The 11,335-nt window shown below is 47.5% G+C and overlaps 1 protein-coding gene across 1 annotated transcript in view; it reads right to left on the bottom strand.

The window, feature by feature from the left end:
* CRACR2B (calcium release activated channel regulator 2B) overlaps nucleotides 1–11,335 on the bottom strand; it is a 46,513-nt gene that overhangs the window by 2,881 nt on the left and 32,297 nt on the right. The window contains exons 11-16 of the mRNA XM_009323426.1: nucleotides 8,893–8,972; nucleotides 5,054–5,348; nucleotides 4,733–4,874; nucleotides 4,417–4,498; nucleotides 1,860–1,974; nucleotides 89–196 (exon numbers count right to left, since the gene is read on the bottom strand). Coding sequence (XP_009321701.1) covers nucleotides 89–196; nucleotides 1,860–1,974; nucleotides 4,417–4,498; nucleotides 4,733–4,874; nucleotides 5,054–5,348; nucleotides 8,893–8,972 — 822 coding nt within the window. The remainder of the gene's footprint in view (nucleotides 1–88; nucleotides 197–1,859; nucleotides 1,975–4,416; nucleotides 4,499–4,732; nucleotides 4,875–5,053; nucleotides 5,349–8,892; nucleotides 8,973–11,335) is intronic.

Raw genomic sequence — 11,335 nt, forward strand, 5'->3', positions numbered from 1 at the left:
AAGAAGGGCTTCCTGCCAGCCAGGCTGCCCTGCTCACAGCTGGAGGGAGGCTGCAGAGCAGGTCGAGCAGCAGAGCAGAGAGTCACACCTTCGCCAGCCTTTCCCCCTCCACCCTGGGCACATTCTGGGTCTCCCTCTGTGCAGCATCCATTTTATTTCCAAGCAAAAAGACCACAGCTCCATCCTCGATACCTTCCTGAAAAAGAAACAGAGTAAAGCACCCTAGAGACTCAGCTGAGAGAGGGAAATATCTTGGAGCAGATCCTGTTCAGCTCATGCAAACAAGACCTTCAGTGGCAGCAGGATCAGGCCCTTTAGCTCATTAAAGGGCCATTCCTCAAATAGCCCCAGGGATTTGTGGAAGGAAGCTTAAACTATGGGAATGTATTTCAAATGTTTGGTATGTACAGCTGGGATGCTGAGAGAGGGGAGACAGGACATAAGTTCCTCTCTGGGAAATAACAAGCCTAAAGAAAAGCAGTTTGCCCCATAGACTGTTCAGAATTTAAGTTCAGGCAGAGCTTCTTATTAAGTTCAATAATTTTTGTGTGTATGTGTGGTACTATTCATCTGATGTGCTGTCCTAAACTCAACCATCCCTTGCTGAAAATCCACTGGCCAAGCAAGCTAAGCAACTTTCAACTCTTGTGTAGGGTCTCTGTAGGAACTGTTATTCCTAGGTGATTCCTGGAGCCCATTACCGTTGGTAAAACTTCCTCTAGTTCACTGGCTCACTAGAACATCACCAGAGTTAAGGACTGCAGAGTGGGGCTCCAAGTTATTTCCAAACTTGACTGCCATGGATGACTTACAGTACCTGAACAGCTTCAAAGCAAGACAAATACTAAGATGGGGAAAGGAAAAGAGATATTATTAAAAGTTACAGATTTCAGGTGCTTTGATTTTCTGTGTGCTCAGTTTAACCTTCCTGAAAGGGGCCTGATTTTCAGAGGCTGGTTAGTTTTAAAAATCTTAACATTTGATCTTTTAGAGTCCAAAGAAATAGCTAAGTGGGGTTTGTTTTTTCCCCCAACAGGCCTGTGGAAGTTAATAATATTAGAAACCTCCAACCTATGCTTATGCATTTCACTTAGATCCTGGTTTTTGAGACTCAGCACAGTCAAAACAAAACCACCCTTGACAATTTCCCTTCAGCTTTGAGTCATCTACACACAACTTATTTAAATTATACAGACAGGTATTTTTGTCTCTGCTAGCAGATACAAGCCACAGATTAATGCTTTTATTGAGAGTTTGGAAATAAAAAGCAGGGGGGCAGACTACAGTGTTAATACACAGTCAGCAAATAAAGAGAAAAAAAAAATGTTAAGGTTGAAGCAAACGAGGAAAAAAAAATGTTACTAATATTTCAGTCTCATCTAGAAATCTCAAAGGAGAGTCAGGATGAGATCGTGCGAAGCGCTGTGCATGCATGCTGCAGGTCTGAGCCTAAATGCACCGGGGCCTTCTCCCTTTCCTGTGCATAGGCAGGACACCAGATCTCCTTGCCTGAGCACAGGTGTGATGTGACCATGTTTAGGAGATGTTGCCAATGCACATGGGCTGCTTACAAACACACACTACTGTTTTGGCAGGTGCCACCATCTTCTCCTAGAAACAGCCCTCCCTCATTTAATGGGCTACCACTGGCTTTGGTATCTTCAACAAGAAGCCCCTTGTCCCAAACTGACTACCACAGGCAGTACCCATAGCATCTGCTCTGGTAATTAATCTTCCCACGGTCAATAGGACCTCCTGGGGCACCGGAGAACGTTGCTCCCAGACAGACTGTTGGAGCTGGTCTGGAGCAAGGCAGCGGCAGCACCACCAGCATTAGAGAGCTGAGGCCCCGCTCTCACCTGGACACTGCTCATCCAGTTCCTCACTGCTGTGAAGGAGCACTCGGCTGTAATGTCGTACATCACCAGAATCCCATCCGCCTTCCGGAAATACTGCTTGGTAATGCTCCGAAACCTGAGCCCAAATGAAACCAAAGGCACCCTCAGAACCACGGCTGTGTAGTGACAAGAAACAGAATGGGATTATCTGTCTTTTAGTGCAGGCTCTCTGCAAGGCCTGGCAGCCCCTGTGCATGAGATGTGTCCCCTGGGGCTGCTGTGTACAGACTGGTGACAGACAGGTCAGATCCTCGCACCTTTGAGGCGGGCCAGGCAGCCATGGGTAAGCAGGAGTCTTTCCAAACACATGGTGCTGAGAAAGCAGGAAGGAATACCTTTGCAGGTCAGGAGGAAAGAAACAGAAGAATCTGTTTAGGTGGGATAGGAAAAGGTAACTGCCTATATAAAAGGAAATGGATGGAAAAAACATGACCTTTCTCTAGATTCTGCAAGAATCTGCAGACTAAGCTGTACCACAGTATAAACTAGGCATGCATAATGTCTGCCCCAGTGCTGCCAAAACAGCAATTAAGATCTCAGCATCAATACTGTTTCCAGTTTTGAATCTATAAAGCAATGCCATCATACATAAAATCAGCAATCAGACACAATTTCCAGAAGAAACTCCCACCAGACATCTACTTTGTCCTGTGGGTACCAGTTAGAACCACAGACTTATATTTTGGGAATAAATTAAAAAAAAAAAACAACAAAAAAACAAAAACCCACAAACAAAAAAACACAAACCACCACCAAAAAACACATGAAATCTGTAAGCAGTTTGTGACAGGGCCATGATATAACCACATTGATTGCAAACTGATGGAATTAAATGCAACACAACTACTGAGATCTCACTGGAAAGCTGTGTATTTCAGCCCTGCACAGGATAACAAGCTTTCCCATTCTATTAAGAGCCAAGAAAACCTACAGCAAGTAGTGACCCTCCTGAAGTCTTCAGATGATTGCCTGAAGCCTGTTCTTTCTCACTACAATAAGGGCATGACATTCTGACAAACCACCCAACTGAGAAAGCACAGACTCTGTCTTTGGCAGTTGAGGTACACCTCTGGAACTACAGGACAGGCTAGATTCTCCAGAAAAAACATCAAATGTAGCGTGCAACAGTGTCAGGGAAGTCACCAAGGAGTTCTCCTTGCACACTCCAAGAGGTTCCTCTATCTCTTCCATAGGATATTCACAGTTGGATACCTCCAGTTAGAAGTAATTAATATTTTTCTAGAAGTAAGAAAAGCTTTTGTTTCTTCCCAGGTCTCCTATTCAGTATCAGCATTGAGCCAAGTTCTCTCTTGCAAGTACATGTCTAAGACCTGCTAATGCTGCAGGGGCCTACCCTAAAGGTCCTTCTGCAGAGGCAATATCTTGAATTTGGCCTCTGATGCAATCTGGCCTCAGTAAAATGTCACACTTCATGTCATAACAACTCCCCTTACTGCTCAGCTTCAGCACTGAAATAACCACAGGAGTCCCCTCAAAAATCATTATTTCTTCAGCATGAAGCTTGATTTTGGAAGAAAAGTTTGTTTTTCAATAGATAGTCCTACTTAGTACATTCCCACCAGGTATACATGGTCTAGCTGACTGAGGTAGACAGCATCATTACTCTGTTGGCACAGCTCAGGATTATAATATTCCGAAGACCTCGGCTGCCTCCTGAAGGCCTTATTTTTGCCAGGCTTTTGAGGTTAATGGCCCCCTTGAAATAGCTTTTAATCTTCAGCTTCAAAGTGCATCCTAAATAAAGTCTAATTTACATGAAGTGTAAATCACATCACATCTAGTGATGGCCCATGCTTTTGAAACTAGAGGCCTTCAAATGGGGAACCTGTATTCACTGTCACAAGAAGCTACACTGCCCCTCTACCAAGGATTATCACTTCCATGGGTCTATCAGCAGAAGGGACAGTGGAAGGGGCCCAATAGCCTCACTGACAGAGTCCAGCAGGGTAGTTCAGTTCAGCTGGCTTTGTCTGAATCAGATCTGGAAAGATTCACACACTCCTTTCCACCCTCTGAATAGCAAGTAGTGGTGAGCAGCTGGGGACAGCAGTAGCACAACTGAATCTGAGAACAGGATGTCCATCCAGAGCCTTTGTTTCTGTCCTAATCTGCAGCCCTGTCCTGGAGTTTTTCCCAGAAGCAGGCTGATGCAGGAGAGCTTTGAGGGCTAGAGGGGCTTCAACCCCCATACCGTAGAGTGATTTATGGATGGACTACCTGAAGCCACAAGCATGCAGGTCAGACATATGGAAAACTACTTTTCCATCAGTCCTCAGAGCGATCTCCCTGGGCCCCGCTTCGCAGCCACAGCTTCTAGAAATCTCCAAAACAGACCTTTGCTACAGGTTCAGCACTGGAATAGCTGCTGCAACCTCTCTGGTCCTTCTGAAGCTAACAATTTTCCCAGAGACAGAAACCAGGTGCACGCACTCTCTCCCTTTCCTCCTGTTTCCTACACTGAGCCTGGCAGTAGGGCATCCTCACAGAAATTGCTTACCTTTCTTGTCCAGCTGTATCCCACAGCTGTAAGGCAACCTGGGTGTTATCCACCATCAGACTCTTCACCTGGTAATCGACACCTGTCAGGAAGGTAACAATGAACATAAGATAGGATGGGGAGAGAGCAGCTTGCCATTGCAAGGCCAATGGCCAAGATCAACACTGGTTAGTTCAGGGAAATTGTAAGATTGATTCAAAATTGGGTGAGGGACCATCCTTACCTTTAGTTGGGCTAAAATACAGGCAAAAAGCATGTGTCCAGGCTGATTTTCCCACCCTTCTTAGCCAGATGAGTCAGGAACCCTATTACTTACCGATGGTTGCATTGAGCTCAGCCAAGAACCTGTCATAGCAGAAGCGGTGGATGAAGGAACTCTTCCCAACGCCAGAGTTCCCTACAAACACCACTTTAAAGATGCGGTCTGGGGAACAGCTGGCTGGTTCCAGTGCCTGGAGCTACAATGGAAGAAAGGGATGCAGTTTTGAGAAGCCCAGCTGCAGACAGTGCTTTGATTTAGGCATTGGATCCCTGCATTATAAACCTATGGAACTGGAGTTAGATGGGAGGAGAGTCAGAAACCCTCAAGTCCCTGGTAGCAGGTGTTTGAGGAAGAACCCCAAGTAATTAGACTCACCCTGGTTTCGGTGCCAACAGGCTGACCTCTAGGAGGCAATGGAGCATCATCTAATCCGTCTGCATTTTTTCTACAGTCAGCATCACCCTTCAAAGTCATCTTCAACCACTCAGCATCTGCTGCCAATGACCATCTCTCCTTGTCTCTGCTCTTCTCTCCGAAGTTTGTGCTGCCTCCTTCTCCTGTCTTCAACCATGTCCCATTGCCTGGGAAGTATTTACAGTTCTTTCTGTTGGGTTCTTCCACTGCTACGTCCACTGGGAAGGTGAAGGGAAGTTCCGCAGAGGCCAGTTGTCTGTATTAAAGCCCACAGGCACCACAAATGGGGGAGGGGGGGGTGAGAATAGCAGGTTGCAAATTGCCAAAACCACCAGTGTGATCCAATTAGTGCATATGCAACGCTTGCAGGAACTCTACTTCATACATACACTCCCCATACTCCCTGTGACTAAGGCATCAGCCACACCCCTAGGGAAAAGAAATCATTCAAGGCAGAAATTCTTTAAAAAAAAAAGATCAAATCAAGCAAGAATCCTTTGACAGTATTATAGATGAAATACATCAGAGCAGAGCCCAACATTTTAAATGTATTTTTTTCATTTATTTTAAGCTGAAACTGGAAAAGAGATTCTACATTGGCTTACTTACATCACCCCAGTGTCCAGTGCAGGTAGTCACGGCAAGCAAAAGTTTCACCCTGCTTGCCCTGAGATGTCCTCAGTGTGGGTATCTGCAGCTGAGCTAGACCCCTTTACAGTCAAAGCTTACAGGTATATGTTCAAACTGTTAATGTCTAAAATCAGGTAAGCCAAATCCCACTCTTACTGCATAGATATCCGTGACTTGAAGCTCATGTCGACAGAATACTACTCAAATGTTACCCACACGTTAGTGTTTTGATGAACTAGGCCAAGCAGAAACGCTTTTGAGATCTGCCCTCAAAAGATAGTTTCATATAAAAAGCAGAAGTAACCCAATGAAATGCAAAAAAATGACCGATGTATGTCTTGTTCAAATTGTGCAACTTATTGATGACATTTTAACCAAAATTTTTGCTACTTTAAACTTTGCTCAAATCTTAAAATATTTTATCATCGAGAGTACACAACTACCAATACCTGCTTCTGCAACTCCACATTCCGACATATATTTCATTAATTTTAATAAAAATTCCCACCTTCCAGATTTTTCAAGGATTCTTTGCCTCCCACTTCCCCCAGTACTGAAAAATGACGCAAAGCATACGAAGGTGGCAACAGGAAAAACATTAAAAAAAAAAATAAAGTGCAACAACCCCCCCTCTATTTTTGTTACCAAATACAACACAAAAATAAGTAACAAAGGTTTTGAGGTTAGTGAAAAGGGTTTTCACTGCAAGTAGTAGGGCGAGGGCTGGCTGATCATCCTTGGGAGGCTGCATGCGGTGTGCATGCATGTTACTGCCCTCTGCTGAAGGCACACAGCTGTACTCCAGGAAACCAGCCCATCACTTCCAAACACTGCTGTAGCAAAGTCTTACTGAGTTCGGACAGCAGAAACCTGCCACAGGTGTGCAAATTGCAGTGAGCACGCTCACACCAGGGCCACTTCGCCTGGTGTTGGCTCTGCTCTGGCCTGCATCCACACCTGGCCCTAGGTAAGGAAGCCAGGACCCGAAAGATGTTTGTTTTATAAAGCTTCCAACCAGCCACGCTGCACTCTCAACAGCCAGAAATCCCCAGGACCCCTGCCCAACCTGTGGTAGTGGGGAATAGGTGTTGCACTGACTGTGCCTACACAAGAGCAGGCTGATGCACTTTGTTCATTGGGGATAGAGCTGACATGGTAAGTGGAGGAACAGTCTTCAGAAGAACAGCTAGAATAACCAGTTGAAACTACTGGCATCATTGCTGAGGAGCAAGGCAGTGTCTTAGCTCTGCCTTGGCTTTCCACGGTTAAAGAACTAGACGAAGGGAATGAGAATGCTTAGAACTCAAAGGGCTTTATCCACCACAGGTATCTCCATTGCTTTCACTGGCCACCAGATTGCATTTGGAAGCAAATTAGAGAGACCAGAGGCTTACTACAGTCAATCTCTTCAGAAGCAGCACATCCCACCTCTCTGCAACATTTTTCTCTTGCTACTAGTGCAGGAGTCAAGGCAACAACTCTCCTCTCTCACTCCTGCGAGTACACCTCATCAGGGCTGCAAAATTCACCTGCTGCCATGCCTACACTTTTCCCATGAAAGGGAGCTCACATTCCTGTTTGTCCTCCATGCATCTGCCCCAAATTCCAGCCCAGAGCCAGGCCAGCTGAAACCTCTCCCCATAGAAAATAGGTACATCCTCCCAGGCTCAGGGGGACAGCCCTCATCTCCCAGGGCTGGCAGGAGTCACAGCAATGAGGGGCTGAGACTCAAAAGCCCCTTCGGAGGGGGCAGGGGGGAGGGACAAACATAAAACTTTGTGAACGGTGACTCCAGATCTAATGGATTTTATTCATGTTTCTCAAGCAATGTAGTGTGACGCAGCACTGGGACAGAGGCAGGACCAACAAATACTCCTCCCCTTCTCACATCACCCTCACTGCCAGAATTCTCCACCTGTTAAGCCTTTCTGGTGGGTTCATGCCAGCAGTAGCTAGCAGGATCTTTGCAAGAAATAGCTGGGGGGGAGGATAGGAGAACTTCATTATCTGATCCCACGGATAGCATGTCTGCCAGTCACACAGCCATGAAAGAGCTCTGCCTCAGACCCATCCAAGCAACCTCTCAGCCTGGGCTCAAGAATCAGCCCTGCTCCACCTAGTTTTTCATCAGTCCATGAGCCCAGGAGCCTGAAGCTCAATTCTTAAATGCCACTACCAGAACTGCAGGCATTAAGGGTGAGTTGAAGCTGGAAGAAACTCTGAGTCTAGACCTATGTCTCTGGTTGGCACCAGGAGAAACTGGGAAGCAGTGGAACCTTCTGCAGAGACCTGGTAGGAAACAGGGAAGAGTGCCACCTTTAAAACCTGTTTGGGGCCAGCAGTTGCAGGGGACATCCAGCTCCAAGCCAGGTCAGGGCTGGGCTGGCCTCTCCTGCCTCTCAGAGGAGCCAGGCTTTTGGCTAATATTAGTGTGCTGATCACACAACTCATTCACAAGGGCTGATGCTTAATGCCAGCACAGTTCAGGCAAGCAGGCAGACATGGGTATTGAAGCCACTGTACAGTCTCCATGTAGTGTGGGGGGGAAGGCCTTGGCCACACAGACATGTTCACCTGCCCTGGCTGAAGGGGAGGCCTGGTGTGCCAGGTGAGCATCTGCAGGTGTGGAGGGAGATGGGCAGGATGAACCCACCTGGAGCTGGGCCCTCTCCTTGGAGCTTTCAGCTGCCAGAGAGAACACAAGCCTTGTGCAACTCCTGCCCTCTCCCATGCCCCAGGGATATGGGCTCTGGCATGAGGTGCCAGTGGACAGGATTTCTGCCTGAGGAGGAACTGGCACACTTGGGAGATGATCCATTCATTTTATCGGAGCTGCCTGACTCGGTCAGAGGCAGCCTTCATGACCTCCATCCCATGAACTCTCATAGCTTCTGATGGCATTTAGGTTTGCTCACCCATTGCTGCATGTAGAAGCAGCCCAGAGGAGGGCCCATAGCCTGCTGTGGAAATTAGCTAACAGCATCCTCAGCTTCACGCTGAGCCAACACCACCTGATGCCAAGAGGCAGCTAGAGCCACAGTCAAGCTGCACCCCCCATGCTCCCAAACCCAGCCAGCACCAAGGTGGGAGAACTAGACACAGGTTGACTGACAGGATACTCCAGCGGGCACAGACTGACACCACAAACACAACACAGACACCCATCTAACCGTTTGACTGGCTTGTCGTCCAGCAGGTAACTGCCTAGCACTGACCCTTTCTTCAACAGGGGCTTTTTGCTCTGAGGTGCCTGGAAGTTGAAAAAAGAAGGGATGAAGAATGTGATTAGGACCCAGGCACCTGACCAGCCCCAGTTTGACCACTCGCCACCGCCGCAGACCACTTCGGGGAAGCAAGTCTGGAGCCCTTGCAACCCCGCACCATGCAGTGGTAGTGCCCCACTGGCAGGCTTGAACAGAGGTGAGCACAGGGCCTGCTTTTCTCAGTTCAGCTCGTTTAATTCATGGAAGAAGGCATCACTGATGCTGCTTTCCCCTTTGCAACAAAATCCATCAAAAATGGTGGCGCCCCAAACTGAACTCTTCCTTTAGTCAGCCAGAGCTTTCATTTCTGTGGCTTTTTTTCCACTTGGTCTCACAGCTGAATCTCTCTTTCCCCACCTGCCGCTGATGTTTCGTGGGACAGAACAATTGCCCTTTCCTCAGAAAGCACTAGTACCCCTCCTCCACCAGTACTCACCCAGAGCTGCACATGCACCATGGGAAAGAAAGGATACTGCTCTGCAAAGGGCAATGTACATGCTCTGCCTTACACAAATGGCCCTCTCCATGCTTTCCTCCTACTTACCTCAGACTACACACTTCCTACAGTCAGTGTTTACCAGCTCCCCAGAGAAGGAGAAAGCAGGACAACTCCTCTCGCAACCCTCTTCCCCCCATACAGTAGCTTTGTCATCCCCAACAGAGTCAAAGATGAGCAACTTGCCCATGATCACACAAGAAAAGCCGTGGCAGAGAGAGGATTGTCCTGCCAGCTCCCCCAAATGCCATGCTAAAGCCTAGCCCCCCCTTACCCCCAAACGGACTGGCTAACTGCTCTGGCTATGCACACAAAACACAAAGTGAGAGACAGCATGGCAAGGTGCCCACTGCCTCGGTGCTGGGGGAAAGGGAGATGTGCTTGCTCTGTAAGTCTGGAGATTTCTGACACATCCTCACAAGTTATTTCTGGGGAAAGAAGAGTTTGCAGCCTGCCAGATCTGCCTCTGGCAGCAGTTTTGAACAGACCAAACACCTGCAGGCAGCTCTGGACAGCCCTTCCTTCATGCTGCCCACAGCCCAGGGGAGGACTATGAAGATTATTTCTTCAATAACCCCTGGCTTATTCTAAAAGGCAAAAAAATTAAGAAGGTGCTCTGTTGGCCAGAACTCTCAGGACACCTTTACCACAATGCAATCCAACAAAAGGAGACACTCTGGACTCTACAGAGGACCTCACACAACTAGGAACTTTGGGGGGGGGAACCCAAAATATTTTTTACATATAAAACTGGTGTTCAAGAGAAGCTCCAGCCACGGAAACAATCCAGCACTGAGAGGCTCACAACTGTAGAACACCTATCTTCCAAGGCAAAGAACACCCAAGTACATAGTGACCCTTCGGTCAACACTGATATCAGGCTGTGGTTCAGCCAACCAGTGGTTCTCCAGTGGGGATGGAGGAGCAAGTTTTCAGGGTTTGAGCAGGTTCACTGAAGGGCACTCTCTAGACACACAGAAACAAGGAAATCATGTTACAGCCCACTGGAGCTGAGTCGCAACCTTCAAGTCACCTGTGAAGCAAAGGGACTCCCAGGCAATCTGCTATGGCACCACCCTACCTGGAGAGGAAACAGCCTGCAGAGTACATACCTGGGTAAGAAAGGAGAAACAACGGGGCATGTTTTGCCATTGGTTCTGCTATGCTTTATTGGCCTGCCAGGTTTGTACAACATTTGGCTTTTCACCGGGATGGTAAAGGGACAGACGCGACATCACAGCTGTACAACACATGATGGCAAGGATTCCACAACAACAACAGCACATGTACAAGCATTTTGGATGGGAAAGATTCTGGTTTATCAATGGGATAGGAAAAATTCTGGTTTATCAGTGAAATACAAATACGTGTCTAATGTAGTCAAAGTCCCAAAACACTCTTCATGATGAGCAGATATGAAATTTGCTCTGTCAACGTACAGCATGCAAGCATAACTCCATAGCCAGATGGGTCATGGGTGTGAAACTGAACCCGCAAGCCCTGGGTCTTAAAAGCACCCAGCAGTGGTTTGCACACAGGCAGAAATAGCCACACATTGCTACCTGTGACCTAGCCACCTGGGCAAAGTGGTGTTCCACACTGCCCTGAGGCCAGGGTCTGCTCACTGGCAAGGCCAGAAACTCTTATGAAGAGCAAGGTATTAAGCTGGGCACTGAGAATCATAGAATCATAGAATCATTAAGGTTGGAAAAGACCTCTAAGATCATCGAGTCCAACCATCAACCCAACACCACCATGCCCACTAAACCATGTCCCTAAGTGCCTCATCTACACGTCTTTTAAATACCTCCAGGGATGGTGACTCAACCACTTCCCTGGGCAGCCTGTTCCAAT

The sequence above is a fragment of the Pygoscelis adeliae genome, unplaced genomic scaffold, assembly GCF_000699105.1.
Source record: "Pygoscelis adeliae isolate BGI_AS28 unplaced genomic scaffold, ASM69910v1 Scaffold5, whole genome shotgun sequence".
In the NCBI taxonomy this organism is placed as follows: Eukaryota; Metazoa; Chordata; class Aves; order Sphenisciformes; family Spheniscidae; genus Pygoscelis; species Pygoscelis adeliae.